Below are 20,257 nucleotides of genomic sequence, written 5' to 3' on the forward strand. Positions count from 1 at the left end.
AGAGAGAGAGAGAGAGAGAGAGAGAGAGAGAGAGAGAGAGAGAGAGAGAGAGATCAGCTACGTTCTTTTGTCCATGTAAAATTGTCATAGTTTCTAGAGACATGAGGTAATTTGATTTGATTTTCATTTGTTTTTATGGTCATTAATTATTTTGAGTCCTTCTTATCCTGAGTTAATTTTTGTAGATCTTATTTTCACCAGCCTTTTTCTTAAAAAAATGTTTATTTAGGGGCTGGCAAGATGGCTCTACAGTTAAGAGCACTGGCTGTTCTTTCAGAGGACCCATGTTCTATTCCAAGCACCCACAGAGTAGCTCCCAACTGTCTGTCACTCTAGTCCCAGGGAATCTGATGCCTTCTTCTGACTTCTCAGAGCACAGAATGCACATGGTGCAAGGATATGCATGCAGGCAAACCATCCATACACAAAAACTAAAATTAACAAATATAGGAAAAATTGCTCATTTTATCTTGACTTTTTATGTCAAGGTTTATGGCTGCAAATTGGATAAAAGGTGATAGTTTCTATGTTCTCATATGAGAGACAGGATAGTAATTTTCTTTAAATGTTTCTGACTTCCCTTTGCCTCAAATTTTCCTGCTTATAATTTCTTTGGAGGCCAAGGTAAGGACAATTTTGGAGTCAGTGTGCCCTGGGGGGAAAAAAGGACCATTAAAATACAGTTTTACAATAAACTTAGGGAACTAGGAAAGAAAATGAGAAGAGAATTAGAAGATCCAGTTCTTTGGGGAACAGAGCTATCCTGAAGCTAATCTTTTGCTGGGGACGTGTATCTTCTTAATGCAAAGAAAGGGGCACTATGGCCATATGCATGGCAGTCTGCACAGCCCGTTTCTCTCCTGTCTTTCAGAATTTTCAGCTCAGCCTAAATTGTCCCTCTTCCCTGCACTAAAGAACTGCATTCCTCTTCCGCCCTGGAAAGGCTGGTATCTATTAGTCTAGCCCAATAACAAGCATCTGTTTTCCTTGCTAATAATACATTTAGAAATAGAGAAGAGACAACATTTTTAGGCAATGAAATGTAAGGAAAGTCGGCCCCAGGTCAGGGGATTTCTAGAACTAGTTTTTCCAATGATGCAGTGGGCCGTAGATGCCGAACAGCCTCGGCTCCTTCCCCAGGAGAGCCCTGTGAGCAGATGGTGCCCTCAAGTACCTGTGCTCGGCCAGGAAAAGGGACATGAGAGATCCCATAGAAGACTCGCTGGAGAAAAACTGCCAAGCAAAGTGAGGATGACAGATCTGAAAGGCGAAAAGACCTAGGGCCTTGAGTAGGCTGTCTGGTTATGGCACTGACACATGACACTGCCTTACTTGTAGAATCCTAGTTATACAAGATGCTTATAATACTGCGGTGGTGAGATTCTGCATCTTAAACAACTCTGGTCAGGTAGTCTAATTTCTTGCAGATGAAAATATCGCATTGATCTTCATAACGAATCCTAGGCCTGTCGATTGCTGGAATATGAACACGACGGTGTGACCTGCATGCCTGGTGTGATCTCAGGGGGTTGGGGAAGTGGAACAATTATATTCAGGCCCAGTAATCATTAATCTCTCATGCTTGGCTAGGTTGGTTTTATACCAACTTTCCTGGACAATACTTGACTTTTGCTTCTGAACACTCCCATAGCACTTTGATCGTGCACGAGAAGAGCTCTTGGGTCTCTTATCGCAGTGAACGTTCAGGTGTCCTTTAATACTGTGACCCATTGGAGGACAGAGATCACAGTTTTCATCTTTATGTTCCGCAGGACAAAGTTCCACCGTTCACAATATACTCCAAAGATACTTCCTGAACAGGAGAATTGCAAGGCTGGGCTGGGAGAATGTTACAGAAAAAAAAAAAAAAAAAGCCAAAGCCTGGCCTGGGGGGATGACGGTGAATTGGGCAGACACACACCTCTGCAGATTGGGAGACTCAGCCGGTGGATTCTAAGGCATTCTCTACTCTTCTCCCAGGAATTCCTCACATTCCCACACTGCCTTATCTCTTGAAATACAGCTCAGTAAAACAAACAAACTTATTTCATCTCCAGGGCACCCATAAATCTCCCCTCCCATCAGTACAAACTAGCCCCTGCCCCAAATCACTGTCCACGCAGGAATCAGAGGCATACTTTTCAGTGTAACTAATACCATGTGATTCACGCATTTAAACCCTCCAGTATCCGTCCTCTGTATCCGTCATCTCCCAGTCCCATTTCACTTTCGTACCAGTTATTTACTACCATCTGAAATGGTTTCTGTACTCGCCTGAAATGAGCCTGCAGTGGACTACAAAGGCCCAGAGGAGGCGGTCTTTGTGCATATCTCTCAGAAATGTCCCTACACTCACAGTAGTTCTTGGTATTAAAAAAAAAAAAAAAGTGTTGGTGCTCAGTCGTGATATGACTGTAAGAGCTGGGGTGGATGGGGGGGGGGCTCTTCTTTTCTGGAGAATTTGGCAGGGGTGATGGGGGAGATGGAGAGAGAGTGAAACTGGGACGTGAGGAGGGAGGGGGCTATGACCAGGATGTAAAGTAAGTAAGTAAGTAAGTAAGTAAGTAAGTAAGTAAATAAGTAAATAAGTAAATAAATAAATAAATGTGTTAAATTGACAAACACTGCCTTGGTTATTCTAAGACTATCTCTGAAGAGGTACTATTTCTCATGAATGAAGTAGTTATATTATATAGAATAAAAGAATAAATAAGTGTTAAAAAAAATAAGACTAACCCATAAGATTTGTGGTACTGAGCTTAAGTACGGTGGATATGAATAAGACCACTAACTCAGATTAGGGATTGTGCAGTCAGGGGAGGCGTGCATTGTGGTCCCACATCTATGCTCTTCTCTTAGTAATTCATCTTTCTCAGTCACACCTCCTGATCTACCATGGCTCCCAGAAAACCAGGAATGAGATCACTACAGGCTTTGGTCCTGCTTTAAATTACTTTATTTTTTCAGGCCTACAATGGGTAAATTATATAATATATGTTCCTGGATCTTTTTTTTTTTTTCACACAGTGAACCAAATACTTGAGAACTGTGTACGTCAGTGTGTACACACAGAGAGATGGGTCTGTAGACTATCGAAAAACTTTATATAAAACTATACCCTTAGAGTACAACATAAGACTGAAAACCCTGTACTTGGAAACTAGGAAAACAGCTCAGAAGTGCTAATTTTGTGGTTTCCCGTTATTCTCAAGTTGAAAGACCACCTTCCTGCAGACATTTACATTGGGGATGTGAGGACTAAATGTCGACATATTTACAAGATATTGATTTACAACAATGCAAGGATTAACATTGGGCCATGAAGCAATGATTAAACATTTAATTTTGAAAAACTGATTCTTCAAATCAGTTGTTTCTGAGAACCACCATACAGGCTCAGGGAGGCTATAAGGCAAAAGATTTGGATTCGCAACATCTCTTAATCTCTTGCAAGACCTTGAGCTGTCCAGATCGTAGTGTTCCCAAGTTTAAAAAGATATAAATCTCTCTGAAATCAACTATGTTGTCAAGATTAGTTGGAGTAATAAAACTTATATCAGAGACAAAGCAAGTTTAGTGTTGGTGATAAATTAGAACGAGCTGTTACTACTAAAACTACGTAATAAGTCAGGAGAGAAAAACAGGGACAATTAAAGAGACATGAGAAGGAAAAGACACACACACACACATACACACACCCCTACACACACACACAAACACACCTACACACACACATGCACACACACCCCTACAACACACATACACAACCACACACATACACACACATATCTTCCTACACACACACATGCACACACACATACAACACACACACACACACATATACACCCCTACACACACACACACACACCCCTACACACACACATACACACACACACCCTTACAACACACACACACACACATATACACCCCTACAACACACACACACACACACACACACACACACACACACACACACACATACACACACACAGAGGAATCTGCTTGAGAGTCAAGAAGACAGTTAACAAAACTTGCCGAAAAGGTGGTCTATATGGAGACGGTTCAAATAGCCAGGAACCATGTTCAAGTCCTGAACATATGTGCCTCTCATAATGGTTTTAACACTTGTGCGAACCTACAGTTTTCTGGATATTTTACAAATGAGTCTATGAACATTTTTAACTCCTTGTGCAACCTTGGCTACTGGGTTTTATTTTATCAGCTGTAATTCTGTTTGGTGCACCCAGTAACAGACCTATGATCTCAATGAGTTCCCTAGCAACCTTTTGAGATGTAGCTTCTGAAAGCACCAAAATCTTCCTTTCAGATTACTGCCGACACTTAAGGCCAGCTCTCTCTTGAGAAGCTATACCTATGCTTAGGTGAACCTAATTCGTCTCCGAGTGCCTCTCTCCACTAACCTTCTACGTTAATGGAATAATAATTCATAACAGACTCCAACTCTTTTTCTTGTATTGGGCTATGGGCTTCAATGTATGTCATTTAATCCTTATGGCAACTCTTGAAAAAAGTACTATTTACATTTCCATTTGGAAAAAGAAAAGACAATGAAGCAGGGGATTACTTATTCATTGTGTCAGAACAAATTCCTCCAAATCTTGAGGCAACAGGCACTACCTCCTAGACTGTGGGTGAGGAGTTTGAATGTAAATCACCTTGGGATTCTGGTTTAGGGTCCTTGATGTGTCCTGAAATTCTTTTCTGTGGTGAGGTCAAGAATCTGAGCTTCACCTGAGTGAGTGGAGGCCTTTGAAAGGAACTTTTCAGGTTATTGTAGGTGGAACTGACTCTTGGTTCATGCTCACTCTCACTGTCAATAAGACCATTCAAAAACACAGGTGCTGCCCTGGGGGGTACCCCAATGGTTACAGCATGTGCCCAGCACATCATGAGGCCCTCAATGTAACCCCCAGGATTCTCTGGCATCACATAGGGTGAGGGGGGTGGCAAAGCCTGAAATATTAATTCTGAAGGTTGTTGTCTGTGTATAGATAGATAGGAAGAGAGGGCCCTGGAACAGGCTCTTTTCCTCAAAACATTTAGAACATAGAGATTAACAGCTGTGACTGTGACGTTATGCTATAGCTATGTAAATTAGAAGCTGTGACAATTATGCTAATAAGACCCGGCTGAGTTTATACTTGATCACAAGCTAACAAAATGACTGTGGGGTTTAACAGTATCAAGTATCAGCTTGAGTCACATGGCCTAGGTGTGAATCCCTACTCTATGGAACACTAAGAAAGTTTCTTAATTTCTTTGGCATCCTTCCTCCAAGATGGTTCAGTGATACGCACCTTCTGGTGTTTGTCAGCCCCCCCACGTTGTATCAGGTTGTTCTGTACCGCTAATGCCAAACAGCAGAACTGATGCTGTGATGGCCACTTCTGAAGCTAAGTCACGACAGGCACCTGGCCTTCCTGCTTAGGCCTTCTTGCGATTCCTGTGAGAGAATGCAGCTGCCTTGCTGAGGTCTGTAGCTAAAAAGTAGCTAAAAGACCTTGCATAGGATCCCCCACTATCAGTTAAGGTTTCATGTGACAGCCTTAGGAGAGACCCTAAGCCTGAATCCCCAGATGATCCACACCCAAATTCCTCACCCATAGTGTAGGAGATAATGCCTGTTGCCTGGAGCTTTGGAGAATTTTGTTCTACAACAGTGAAGTAACCCCTTCTCCCCGTTTCAAATAGAAATCATGATAGTGCTGTCTACAAGAGTTGTCTGAAGGACTAACTAGGTAATTCGTGGAAGCTGGCAGCCCAGTACCAGGCACAGAGTGAACTCCGCCCCACTATTATTTCATCCTTGCGTATCTTCTTCCCCACAAAGCAAGCTGTTATTTACAAGCCACCTACCCCTGGGGCCTCAGTACTAGACGTTCAAAGCACACTGAACCAACCATTAGTCCCTTTAAGTTGTTATTCTTTGACCATTAACCAGACAAACAACCTTCTCTTTCTCAGTCTCTGATCCCTTTTGAGAGGAAAGGAAAAAATTTCCAAGACAAAGAATGTTAAGGCACTGGCCTTAGTGGATGAGGAGGAGTTCAGTCCTGATGCGACTTGATGTGCTGGGGTGGGTTGTTGTTGGGGGGGGGCGCCCCTTTTCTAAGGACAAGGGGAGAGAGGAGGGGGGAATCAGATTGGTGGGAGGAAGGGGGCTATGATTGGGATGTAAAGTCAATATATAAATTAAAATAAATTAAAGAAAGAAAGAAAAAAAAGTCAAGGCACGTAGCATATAGCTAGGGAACCAAAAGCTCAAATTGCTGGCCTGGAAAGACCAATTGCTGATGACAGGAGGTTGACAACAGTCAACTGAGCCTTTACAGAGCAGGCCATTTAGAAATTGCCCGCTGAGATATACAAAGCTTTCATTCAGGTTCACTTCTGTTCTTTCAAGTGGGAATCAACCCCGGACCATCTCGGGCAAAGATGTTATCTTTTCTCTTGTTGGTGATGCCTTTCTCCTCATATTTGGGTTTCCTTTTAGAACTCGGGGTGGATAGAAAAAAAAAATCAAGTTTCTTATGAAATAAGAGAAGGTACTCAGGAAGTTTACCATGGAGCAGGAAAAAGAACAGAAGAAGGAGGACATTTCTATTCCAAGGTTAAATTGAATAATAAAACCATTTGACAACTAAATATTTCAAATATCATACCGTAAGGTGAAGTAGTCAACAAACTCTGAGAAAGGTTCATGTCCACTTGGCTATTCTGACAGGTAATGGGTTGACATGCTTCCCTGCTGGTTCTCTGGGAAATGAAATCTAACATGCTCTATCACAGTAAGTGAAAGTTTAAAGAGAGCCTTTGCATAGGCTCCTTTCACTTCTTCCTAGAGAAAAGCAAGCCTCTCTGATAACTTCTGACTTCCGAAGAAAGCTGTTTATCTTCACAAACAAAAAAGACAATGCTCCGAGGTCTCTCCTCCCAGTCCGGTTGTGTATTTAGGGCTTTTGGCTCTGCTGACATCAGCATTTCGTATGGAAAAGCTTGACCTTGTCTTAAACCAGCCTCTCAGGGGGAAGCACTTGGGTTGGCCCGTGTCCTTTGTCTCTTTACTTCTTTGCTTTGCCCATACTCTAAGCCTCTTTGGTTTTCAAAACTCTCCCTCCCCTCCCGGCGGTTCCTTCTCTCCCTGTCACTCTTCTTTCTCTTTTCCTTTGCGTTCTCTCTTCCTGCCTCTTCCTTGCCTGAGCTGGTGTGATGTTAAACCTTGGCAATGGGGTGGGGCAGGCAGGCATCTCGTTATCTCATCAAGATGAAGCTGGGTCCTTCTAAGAGTCCCTTACAGTGGGGCCCTGGAAAGGTATTGCTGACTTAGCAGCGGCAATTCCAGCGCGCCCCCCCCCCCCCCCCCCCGTCTGTAATATCTTCCCCTTATGATAACGTAAGAGTTAAAACAAGATGACTTTCATTTCCTGTCTAAACACACAGAATTCAGAAGTAAAAAGAAAGGGCAATAAGCGGGCACGGTGGCCCCACGCCTTTAATCCCAGCACTCAGAAGGCAGAGGCAGAGGCAGAGGCAGGCCAATTGCTGTGAGTTCGAGGCCAGCCTGGTCTACAAAGCGAGTCCAGGACAGCTAAGGCTAGCACAGAGAGATCCTGTCTTGAAAAACAAAAAACAAAACAAAACAAAACAAAAAAAAAAGAAAGAAAGAAAGAAAGAAAAGAAAGGGCAATATAACTGTAAACAAGCTACTAGGAAGCCAGGTTTCTAGCAGGCTCCCAGGAGGCAGCCTCTGCTACCCTCCCCCACATCCTCTTCAGGTTAGCCAGTATAAAAGTTAGAGCCATTCACATCTGAGTAGCTTCCAGTTTCCAAATGGTGAACTGCACCTTGTTTGGGGCCACTTTCCTTGCTTTTCCTTCTTCCTACTATCAAGCCCAAGTGTCCAGGCATGCTCAAAATTCTCCCAGACAAGTATTTCAGAGGAGCCACTGGAGGGATGGCTCAGCAGTGGGTAAGCCTGGGTGCTGCTCTTGGAGAGGACCAGGGTTTAATTCCCAGCACCCACCAGAGGCTCACAAGCATCTGTCACTCCAGTTCCAGGAGATCACTACCCTCTTCTGACTTCCATGGGCACCAGGTATTCAAGTGGTAGCTGGAGCATCTAAACACTCATATACATAAAAAAGAATACATACATCTAAATACATACAGTTTCCCATAGCTTTGCATCCCCTATGGCTTAAGGCCCACTTCTCTCTGGCCCCAGAGCACAGAATATCATTGTTGTGTGAGTTGCCGCACAAGCCACTCATGTTTGCTAACTCTTCAAGCTTTCTTAGATTTCCCAAGGGATCTTCTTCTGGCCCTTAGGACAGTGTGCTCAGGCCTCACCAGCTTAAAGAGTCAGTGAAAGCAGACATGTGAGTCTGGGGGAAGTCCTCAACAGAGGAGCACCCTTGATATTTATTCAGAGAAGATAATGGATGCTGTTCAAGAGAAAGGGCCAAACATGCCCCCTGGAGTGTGCAGACTCTACCCAGTAAAATAGATTCGGTACAGCTAACAATAATTTGAGCAAGCCCTTTGCAAGGCAAGTTCATGACTTGGGCCCCATGATTACCCTTCATCCATCTCAAGTGGGCTTTTATCCACATGCCATAATCCCACAAAGCTCCCCTTAAGGAAGTTCTGTGGTTACAGTTTTTCCTGGATGTTGTGATGCCTCCCTGGTTTGGTGGAGAAAAATAGCCTCTCCGAAGCTAGACTTGAGGTTGTTTGATTCTAGATATGGCCCATCCTTTCCTCACCCTTGTGAGGAATGTTATTTAATTTTTATTTTTATGTACTTTGAGGTAGAGCCCCCGTGCCTTCCAGGCTGGTCTTCAGTTTCCTCTGTAGTTGAGGATGGCCTTGAACTTCTGATCTTCCTTAGTTCTGAGTCAACAGAACTAAGTTGTCTAACGGCAATAGCTACTGATTATCGTAACTAAATATCATCAGCAGTGGGGTTCAATGGTTAATCTTTGGTACCTTTGCTCCACTATGAACTTGAATGTTTTTGATAGCTCTACATGTTAATTCTCAGTTGTTGCCTTGAACTCTGACAAAGACCAACTAACTACACGTCCACTCGGAGAGACCAGTTCAAGTGATGACTGATGTAGAATGTGCACAATGTGTTCTGGGAAATTACTACATAATACATAAATACAAGCACTTCGGAGGCAGAGGCAGGTGGATTGCTGTGAGTTTGAGGCCGGCCTGGTCTACAGAGCAAGTCCAGGACAGCCAAGGCTAAGACAGAGAGACCCTGCCTCAAAAACCAAAACCAACAACAACAAAAAGAAAACAACAACAACAACAAATACATAAATACACAATACAAAAAAATCATAATAGCAGTTCATAAGAGAAAAGGAGCTGAAGGAGATGCAGACTAGCCATCCTCAGTTGCTTGCATCTAGTAGTGGATATTCCATTAATCTGTTTTGTGCCTAAAGTTGGAGCTGAGCTGGAGCATACAAATGCATGCAGGCGGCTTTCAATGAAATAACCCAGTAAAAGCTGGCTGATTTCAGGTCCCAACGCTATGCACAGCGGCAATTTAGTTCTGCAGTATTTCTACAATGCTCAAATAATTACTTCTCTACAACTGGATCTTCCAACTGATGAATTCTGCTCACTCTTAAAGGAGAAACACATTTGTTCGCCGTCTCTCTGTCTCTCTCTCTGTCTCTCTCTGTCTGCCCCTCTCTCTCTCTCTCTCCTCTCTCTCTCTCTCTCTCTCTCTCTCTCTCTCTCTCTCTCTCTCTCTCTCTCTCTCTCTCCTCCTCTCCCTCTCTCTTTCAAATTGTATCATGGACCCCGCTTTCTCATTTCCCAATCCGCCTAAGACATTCTCATTACTATGTTTTGGATCTTCAAAAGCTGACTTATTTCCTTAGAAGCTCTGCAATCACAACGTTCTAAAATCAACTTGAAGTTAAGTTTTTTTTTTCAACTGCATTTAATAAAAAGAAACCGCACCTCTCCCCCAGTTTCAGGAAGTGTGTGTTTGTGATACACAACAAAACGAGGAAGCCTCAAGGCCTAAACACTGGAGCCCCCAGAAGCAGCAAATGCAATTGGAGTCTTGACAGCCTTTTCAGCCATAACCTGGCACATCTGTCCAGGTCACAAAAAAAAAAAAAAAAAAAAAAAAAAAAAAAAAAAAAAAAAACCAACCAAAAAAAAAAAACCCTAAGCCACCTGACCCAGACTCCAGTCTCCAACCACCCTAGCTTTTTAAAATGTTACAAGGTTCTACCTTTGCTCAGAAGAACCGCTGGCACGGTGATGATGGTGACAAGCGCAGCGACACCAAGCAGTCCCAGGAGAACCTTCCACAGTGTCTGCAAGCGGGTCAGATTGCAAACAATTAGAGGGAGGCCTTTGTCCCTCTTCTGGGAAGAGGGCTGGGACCTAGGCCCCCTCAGAGGCAGAGGGGGTTGCAGGTGCACCAGTAGATTGGTGGAGTTTGGGGTTCACTCAGGTAGAGTCCTTGAATTTTGGCCCCAGCATGATCGTTCTGATCTTGTTGGCTTCTCTCCTCCCACCCACCCACCCTTCTGAAGCCAAATGAAGGTGGGGTGCCGCGAGCATTCTAAGGGTGTCTTTCCCCGACCTACAAGGCTCAGTGCAAAGCCTGTGCGCGGGAGGCAATGTTCCTTCACCTGCTAGAGTGGCCCCGTGGCTTCCGCCTAATGGTAGCTCCTGGTTGCCTCTAGGAAATCTGGGGCAGTTTGGAGGAGAATTTGGCGGAACAGTACCCACAACCCCAACCTGGGGCCAGGGCTGTGCGACTCGAGGTGCACTCACCTTCATGGTCGGGCGGATCCTTGGAACTGAGCTCTGAGGCGTGAGCGCCGGCAGAAGTCACCGCGCGCGGAGACGGACGTCCTGCGCCCTGCGCCGCTGCTCTGCACACAGTCACCCTGAACTCGCCGCCAAGTTTCGGCCCCGAGTTAAACATTAGTTAGCGCCAGGCGGGCTCGGTGTAAAGGCTTCATACGCAGTGTGGGCGCGAGGCAGCAGACGGACGGACCGCTTAAGGACCTCTAGGAGAGTCCGGGAGTGGCACGCAGGATCCCCATTTGTGGAGGACACGGGGACAGCGATCCCTCTTTGCAGAAAGGGACTTTGCACATTGGGGTTTAACTGTTGCTCACTTGCGTGGACAAGTGAGGAAGCTGAGGTCCAAGAGGGCATGGAGTTTGGCAGATTCACAGCTCACTCACTGCTGAAACTAACCACCAGTTCTCTGTTTCTTTCCCTGAAAGGTGTGTCCTGCTAAGAGAAGGGCTTGAGTGTCCCACGCTATCTGGCTGGCAAAAAGAGAGACTGGGTGATTGTTTACTTTTGAATGACACTTCAGGTTGAATATCTGTATTAATTCTCCCAGGTGAATTTCCACTTATTTTGCGGGTGTCTCTTCTCATTAAGCCACGGAAAAAAAAAAAAAAAAACACTACCACTTCCTTTTTTAAAAAAATATTTATTTATTATGTATATAGTATTCTTCCTGCATGTGTATCTGCACTCCGGAAGAAGGCACCAGTTCTCATTATAAATGGTTGTGAGCCACCATGTGGTTGCTGGGAATTGAACTCAGGACTTTTGGAAGAATAGCCAGTGCCCTTAACCTCTGAGCCATTTCTCCAGCCCCCAATACTACCATTTCTTAGGTGAAAGTTACTGTAAGTACTGTCCTACGTTATTGTGTTATTTTAAAAATTGTGGCCAGCTCAAACTACTGTACCAAGCAAGGACAATGCATGCAGTAAACCTAGACCCCCTATCCAGAGCTAGCCAATGGACAGCACATTCTCCACAATTGTGTGGAGCGTAGGGACTGACTAGGACATGAACTCTTGTAGCCCCTATTAGACCTCTTCCCCTTGGTGGAGAGACCTGGTGACACCCAGTGGAAGAGTAAACAGACTACCAGGAAGAGACCTGATAGGCTGTGATCACATAGTGGGAGACAAGGTCCCCTTCTGTCACAGACCTAGGGGAGAGAAATAGGATGAAGGAGGGAGGGAGGGGGAATGGGAAGATACAAGTGAGGGGGTCACAAATGAGATGTAATCTGAATAAATTACTTAAATTTTAAAAATTGTGTTATTTTACAGGGAGGAGTATTGTGCACAGTGACATTAAGTCACTAACACCAAGTCACTGAGCTATTACGTTTTGGAACTTAAATTAAGGGTGCAGGAAACTGCTGAAGTAATGAAGCCACTTGCCCTTAGGCTTATGCTCCACAACTTAGAGAAGTGCATTTCTTTATAATCTGTGGCACGCCACACAAACAGACCAAGGCAGAAAAAAATGTCCTCTTAATTATGTCTCCCAAGTGTCCCAGTGTGTTTCTGCCTTCCTCACCTAACACCAGAAGTTGAGTCAGGACTTACTGCAGTCTTGAGCTGGGGCTGCAGAGGCAGCCTAAAAAGGCACAAAAAGCCTAAAAAGGAACAGTGCACAAAGCTCTTTGCTGTCGTTGCTCTCAGCAGTTGGGGCCCTTAACAACAGTAAAAACCATACCAACCCTTGGGTTAACCTGTAAGCCAGCACCGAGGATGAATCTATAAAATATATCATCTTGTTCTCTGGGATACATCTTTCATTTATACACAGTAATTTCCACACTCTGCCCATTTTGAGAGACTTTCATGTATCTGCCTTTTGATGGTGTTTTTAATAAATCCTTAATGAGTCAGCTAGTCACCACATTAGCCACCAGCAGTCGGCAGGCATAGCTATCCATTCCATCATCTCTTTTCCCTCACAGAATGCTCCTTAGGAAGACTTTCTGAATGGAGCTTTGATATAGCAGCTATCCCCCACCCCCCAGCTGTGTCAGCCTTTCCCCCCCCCCCACAGAATGATGCTTCCCCTTCCACTGTTCTTTGGTTAGAGGGGCCTCTCCACAGAGTCACTGAGGAGAAGTGTCCAGGGAAAGCCATTAACACAGTCTGAGAAGAGATGGCAGAGGCCGAGTTCTCGGCAACAGTGCCTACCTTGAGGAACTGGTGGGCTGTCTCTTCTACAGATACATGCCGTTTCCATCTAACGGTCCAACGTGTTTACACGTGCCAGATTGATCGATCAGAAGCTCAGATAAGACACTGCTCAATGCGGAGAACTCTTTTGTCTAGCTAGTGGTGATATCTCTTAAAGTGACTCTCCTAAACAAGAATTTATATTTGAGCCCCAACTCCCAGACCTTCCGAATTTGGCCCGAATTTGGAGATAGGCCTTCTGCGTGTTAAGCCATGAGGGTTTAATACAGTGTCACTCCGATCTTTATAAAATGGGAAAACAAAGACACACAAAGATGGAGAATGGCATAGAGAGGCAGAAGGGGAAGATGGCCACCTACAAGCCACAAAGGCCAAAAGCAGATGTTTTCCTCACAGGCCTCAGAAGGAATCTTCTGTGTAGGACCCCTTGAGTTGTGACTTTTAGCACCCAGAACTAGGGAACAAATCACATTAAAAAACCAAAAACAAAAAACAAAAAACAAAACAAACAAACAAACAAAAAAAAACAACTACGCAGGTTGTGGTAGCTAGTCACAGTATCTCTGGCCAACTGAGGCCCTTGCTATTTCTAGGTTGTCCCTTCAGCCTTTGCTGGAATCTGGGACCAAGGTAGTTGCTGAAATTCAAATAGCGAGCAGTCATTTGCCATTTTAGCCACCTTTTTGTTTTTGTTTTGTTTTTGTTTTTGTTATCTCAAGACAAGGTTTCATTGTATAGCCTTGACTATCTTGGACTCACTTTGAAGACCATTCTGGTCTACAAACTCACAGAGGTCTGCCTGCCTCTGCCTCCCAAGTCACTTTAGCCACCTTTAAGGAGGTCTCCCGAGTTTGGGCATAAATAATCATAATAATAAATAGCTAAGATGTTGGTGGAAGGCATACCTTTAATCTTAGTACTGGGGAGGCAGTACCAGCCAGGGCTACATAGGGAGATGCTGTCTACAAAAAGCAGCAGGCCTGGAGAGATAGCTCAGGAAGTAAGACCGTTTGTCCTTCTTCCATGGGGTCTGAGTTAAGTCACATGGGAGTTCACAACTATCTGTAACTCCATTTCTAATAGACCCCATGTCTCTTCAGGGTTATTTGGGCACCAGGCATGCCTGGGGTGCACAGATATATATGCAGACAAACTGCTCATATCCATAAAATATAGTTTTGTTTTGTTTTGTTTTTAAAAGAAACTAATGAGATGCTCTCAAACCTGAGGCATTTTTCATGACTCTATCATTGGACCTGGCTGCTTTGGCCATTTCATACTAAGGGCTACGTGGACTGGGTCACAAAATTCAAGTTGCAAGGAAACTTGTGTAATAGCATAGACTTGCAGAATTCTCTCTCCCTCCAAGTTCTATTCAGAAGAAACAGCCCAACATATCACCGAGCAAAGGGGTGGCGAAGCACGCCCAATCATAGTGTCTCCAATATCCAGAGTTCTGGCGAGTGTCGCTCTCCCTTGTGGTAGATGTGAAGGCTGGAGTGACTTATCTTCCAATTAGAAGGGATGCCCTGACTAGTTGCACATAACTAAATCCCTGAAACTTTTTGAATGATAGGGGGCTTTGAGTTAGTGAGGTTCTTGAGTAGCGGCCACTTGACCTAGGACCGATGCCACTTACACAGGAATGCGCTTTCGAATTTCCATATTGGTGCGGAGGGGTGGTGCCAGAGTCTCCCTGTACCATACTCCTTAATATATCTTCCTAGTTTAGAGGTTAATCACAGTTGGTCTCTCGGGTCTGAAGCTGAGGAGGAAACAGATGCTTCCTTACAGCCTGTCATGGAGCAGGGGCTTTCTGATAACCAGCAAAAGCTGTCTCAGACTTCCAGCTTCTAGAACTATCCTGTAGTAAGTGGGTGCTATGCAACAACAGGGTGGGGGAGGATGATGGAGGTGAGGATGTGGGTAGGAGAAGCAACAAAAGCAATTTTTCTTTGAAAATTCCACGAGGAAGCCTAATACTTTGCATCCTCATTCAACCAAGCAAATACATAAGCAAAGCAACTCAGTTTGTGGCCATTCTGTGGCAGCAACAATAGAAAACTGTCAGGAGACCATGGTATTGTTTTGTTTTTAGAGATGCAGTTTTTGTTTATGGGTATTGTGCTTGAGTGTGTGCCTGGGCATCTTGTGCACGCAGTGTCCAGAAGAGGGCACTGGATCCCTTGCAACTGGAGTTACAAACAACAGTTGTTAGCAGCCACGTGGTGCTGGGAACTGAACCCAGATCCTCTTCAAGGGCGAGTATTTTTAACTGCTGTGCCATCTGTACAGTCACTACAGAAGTGTTTTTGTTTGTTCGTTTGTTTTAAGTTTTCGAGACAGGGTTTCTCTGTGTGTAGCCCTGGCTGTCCTGGAATCACTCTGTAGACCAGGCTGGCTTCGAACTCACAGAGATCCTGCTGTCTCTGCCTCCCAATTGCTTGGATTAAAGGTGTGCGCTACTGCTCACAGAGGTGTTTTAACTCCAGAGAAATTCATATACACTCAGGGTCAGTATTTAATACTCCAGGAAGGTCTAAATTTATTCCCTTTTATAAGGCATCCCAGATTTCATGTGCATTGAGGAAGACTTGGAGAAGTATTTAAGTTATGTACAGTGACAGCATCCTCAGTCAGAATCTTTTCTTGAAAAGATTAATTCCTACCAGGCATCCAGGGCCTGTAAGTTTTTTTTAATGTGGAAACATAAGTGCAGGACTACCATGACCCAAGTACTTTTTCCAAAAACCCTTGTTGGAGTACGATTGCTATCATGATAATGTTAAGAGCTGGGGCATTTTCAAAGTGATTAGGTTGTTGGGGCACTGCCCTCATGAATATGGATATGAGGCCATTATTGTGGGAGTAGGTTGAGGTTAGTTCCTATATGTGGACTAATTAAAAAGAGGTGAGTGGGAGGCTTAGCCCTCTCCCCTACTCCTGCTCTCACCATGTGGGCACCACCATTCTACACCACAGTGAGGAGGCCATCATCACTTTTCAGAGTCTAAAAATTTCTGAAGTTTATAATTTACCCAGACTCTTGTATTCCGTTATAGTAGCAGACACTTATGTCAGACTTCCTCTTTTCAGACTCTGATTTTTTCTTTTTTTCTTTTTCCTTCTTTTTTTGCTTTTTTTTCTATTTTTTCAAGACAGGATTTCTCTGTGTAGCCTTAGCTGTCCTGGACTCACTTTGTAGACCAGGCTGGTCTTGTGCTCACAACAATCCACCTGCCTCTGCCTCCCTGCATGCTGGGGTTAAAGGCGTGCGCCACCTCGCCCAGCTCAGACTCTGTTTGACTTTTTCTCATTGCGTGAGTCTATCCATATTTTAAACTGTTGCCATCTACTCATTCCATTTTTAAGTACCTCATTGTTGATGTTTAGCTGTCTCCCAGGGTCCACTCTTAACAACTTGTCTTCCAAGTGGAGCTACTGTGAGGTAAGTGGAGCCTTTAGGCAATGTGGCTCTTTGGCAGGTGTTCATGGAGTAGAGATATGACTTCAAAGAGGATTGTAGGAATCCAACCCTTCCTTTACATTTTTGCTTCCTAGGAACTAGAGAAGCGATTTTGCTCTCCCCCAGTGTTCCCTGCTGTGATGCTTTGCGTCATTATTGGTCTAAAACAACAGGACCAACTGGCTGTGGGTTGAATGCTCCAAAACTGTGAGCCAACAGAAGCTTTTCTATTTAACATTTTAAGATCTCAAGTATTTTGATATTGTGACAGAAGGCTACACGTGATCATAATGGTGGCACATCTATCATGGCTACACTTATAGGCCAGATACTCAAGAACAACACGCTATCTGTGCAACCATTGTAGTCATGGCTCCCTTAGAGAACCTGGATCTTGGAGCTGAAGTAACAGAGCATAAACAACAAAGCAGATGTAAAGCAGAAGAAATAAATGCTACAGGTTTTTGCTATTGTTGTTGTTGATTTGTTGTTGCTTTGCTTTTTCCTCCTTTCAGTGCTTTGGCCCTCTGTGGCTGAGCCCAAGAGATGCAGGGACGAAACAGAGTGGATAGAAGACAATGGTGTTGGCATAGGGGTGGCTCCCAGGAGGATGTGCAGGGACACAAACAGAAAGGAACCAAGTAAACAGTAGAAACCAAGTTAAGGCTTATTGTTTGTTGAACCGCCTCTTTATGGCGAGTGGAAATGTCTCACCTGTTCCTTCACTTCTCTCTCCAAGTACGTGGGGAATATGAGTAGCCACAGTCATTGGATAAATGTAAAGATAAATAAATAATAACATCATATCCTTCTGTGAGTGCTCTTAGGAAACTGTAAAGCCTGGTGGCAACAGGATCCTATTGTGAAAAGAGGAAGTGAGGGAAGAGGCTATCTGGGGGCAGGGGTGAGGGAAACTGATAAGGAGGGAGCACAGCTAGTGTGGGATGCCTATTGCTCCTCACTGGAGAGTTGCCTCCTTCCAAGCAGGAAAAGCCAGTCTCCCTGGGAGGATGAGATCCTGCTGCCCTTGGGCCAAATAGCACATGCCCTGTGGATCTCAGATCAAAGCTCACCTCTCCCCAGTTACCTTCAAGTGCTCAGCAAATACCTGTTAAACCAGCCACCAGCCAGTCTCCTGGAGACCTTTGTGCTCTTCTTTTGTTGGTGCCCTTTGGAGAGTGTGTGGGTTTTGTAATTTGAAGAACTTGCTTCTTTTAAACTCTGCTTTAAGAAGTGATTATATGGTTCGTGAGTGAATACGTTAAGTTCTTAGAACCCAGTTCTCCAAAGTAGATGTAGCTATGAGGACAGCTCCTGCTTTGTGCTGTCTGGGCTGTAAATACATGGATGATGTGCTGATAGGGGAGAAGTTTATGAGATCTTTAGAAATTGGCATTAGGGCTGAGGTGGGGGATGGGCTGTGGCTCTTATGATTAGGGAGAGAAACAGTGCTAAAGGCAGGACCCAAGCAAGACTTTTTTAAAAATCTCAAATTTGGTAAGGGAGCGACCGTTTTCTATTTTAGCTGGTAAATCACATAACCAGGAAACGATTTATAAGAAGCTTTATGATTTGATTGGTCCATTTATGAATAACAAAATAAGGGAAAATTACATAATAAAGATGGGAATAGAGTGAGAAATAAGTCCATTATTTATTTTTAGAAAGAATTGGAGTAAATGTACAAATCATTAAAAAAAATGTATATTGGTGAGACAAAAACAAGAATTTTTGGCCCTCAAGAAGCTATTCAGTGTGCATACTCAACATGCATAGATGCCAGTATGACCACTCCAATCTCTCTAGATCAGAGAATAATGTTTTGTGTGCTGGCTCCATATACATGATGGAAATTCTGCATTCATCCCGAGAGAAGGAACCTCTGAAAGGTTAGTGCTAAGACTCAATATGAACAAAAACCATCTCTGGCAATGAGGCCAAGACTTACAACCTTCATAGAAGTCTGCCCAACTGTAGAAAGGTCAGGGGTCATCAAATGACTGCCAGCAGCCCTGTCTTTGACCTATGTTTCCAAATCAGAAAAGATCTCTGGTGTTCCTCACATGAGTCTTATGCTTTTCTAGTTAGTCTACTTCCTGTTTTTGTAAGCCAACAGGCTCCATCAGGGAAGACCTGAAGCCTTTCTCATTTTTACTATCGAAGCTTTCACACTCCCCCTGCCTGCTTTTAGTGTTGTCAAGTCCCGTGTGATGATGGATGATTCCCATGTGACAGTAAGTTGTGAAAAGGCAAGCTCTGTGTTTTCATTTCGGTGTTCTTCATGTATTCCCACAAAGCAGAATGAGGGTGCAGCTTCTGGGAATTTTTCTTATGTGTCTTGAGACACCATTGATGATACTTCTCTTTTGGCAGGAAGAACAGCTCAACGGCTCATTCTTTGGTCTCTATATCCTCTAATCACCCCCCCCCCCCCCCCCGCAAAAGCTGTGCTGACATAGCTGACTCCATCCTCTCATCATTATACTTCCTCCTCCCACTGTGTGTGTGTGTGTGTGTGTGTGTGTGTGTGTGTGTGTGTGTGATATCTAATCCATTCTTTTTTATGTGTGTGAGTGTTTTTGCCTGCACATATATCTGTGAACCACAGTGTTGGTGCTGAGAATTAAATCTGGTCCTTTGCAAAGGCAATGTGATGTTAACCACTGAGCCATCTCTTTAGCCCACCATACTTTTAATAACTCTGATGATAAATATCTAGACCATTGCTAAAATACCTGGTAAGAAGCCTTCTAAAGCAATCTTATACCAAAAGACGTTGCTGAAGTTATTAAAAGTTTATTATTGAGGAGGACAAGAAGAAGAAGAAGAAGAAGAAGAAGAAGAAGAAGAAGAAGAAGAAGAAGAAGAAGAAGAAGAAGAAGAAGAAGAAAATTATGTTCTGGTGGATACTCTTGGAGATCTCATTAAAAATGTTTCTGTCTTTGTAGTTAAGACTCTCTGTCACAACCACTAGCATAGCAGCCTGAACGCAGCGGCACGTAAACTAAAATTGCCCCCAAGGGAAATTAAAACATATTCCATACTCACTGAAGAGCTGCTGTGCCAGGCAGTGTACAGATCTCAAGATGAGTCAGGCAAGTCCCCATCATCAGAGGGTTTACAAGATAACTTACAATTGTAATTTACCAGAGCAAGCAAAAGTCAATACTGGTCAGTGTTTGCTGGTCATGAGAAGCATTTCCAAGGGGCGGAGCACTGGCATGTCATAGTGTTCCATCCGGATGAGGTAGTCTTACTAGATCCTTGAAATAAGTGCCTCACCTCCTATTTCCCTTCCAGCTCTTTCTATCTCTTTTCCAATCTCCCTCCCACTCTGAAGATCCTCTTTTGTAACTCTTTATCTTCTTCATAGACAGGACACCTTCTTCCTTCTCTATATTTTCGATTGCACCTATTGTGACAAACAAACCTGAGAGCGGTAGGTAAGACTGACGATGCATTTGGCTTGGAGGCCCTCCTTGATTCTTAAACCGTGTGCCAAACATACCCTGCACAAACTTCCTTCTCTAAGCTGTGTGTGTTTTATGGAAATAATCTGTGGCCTTCCTGTCTGGCTTATCTTGCTTGCAGTGTGACAGCCATACTTTATTAATGCGTGTATTTTTAGAAAAGCCACCAGTGCTGGGCTGGGCTGTTGTCTACAAACAGTGGCAACTGCCTCTTCCAATGGCTCACCCAGCCACCTGGAAAGCCTTGAAGTGAAGAAAGTGAAGACTTGACAGTCAGACAA

At 43.9% G+C, this 20,257-nt stretch overlaps 1 protein-coding gene and 1 long non-coding RNA gene across 2 annotated transcripts in view; one reads left to right on the forward strand and one right to left on the reverse strand.

Moving 5' to 3' along the window:
* Positions 1 to 10,980, reverse strand: part of DPP4 (dipeptidyl peptidase 4) — an 81,649-nt gene extending 70,669 nt beyond the window's left edge. Inside the window, exons 1-2 of the mRNA XM_084800053.1 lie at positions 10,837 to 10,980; positions 10,286 to 10,370 (exon numbers count right to left, since the gene is read on the reverse strand). Of these exons, the coding sequence (XP_084656179.1) occupies positions 10,286 to 10,370; positions 10,837 to 10,842 (91 nt within the window). The 5' untranslated portion in view covers positions 10,843 to 10,980. The remainder of the gene's footprint in view (positions 1 to 10,285; positions 10,371 to 10,836) is intronic.
* Positions 10,981 to 11,211: 231 nt separating this feature from the next.
* On the forward strand, positions 11,212 to 16,977 carry LOC311607887. Its single transcript, XR_014782781.1, has 2 exons — positions 11,212 to 11,297; positions 16,751 to 16,977. It is a non-coding gene; the product is annotated as an uncharacterized lncRNA (long non-coding RNA).
* The last annotated feature ends 3,280 nt before the right edge of the window (positions 16,978 to 20,257 follow it).

Source organism: Acomys minous (genome assembly GCF_964271855.1).
Source record: "Acomys minous genome assembly, chromosome: 10".
Taxonomy (NCBI): domain Eukaryota; kingdom Metazoa; phylum Chordata; class Mammalia; order Rodentia; family Muridae; genus Acomys; species Acomys minous.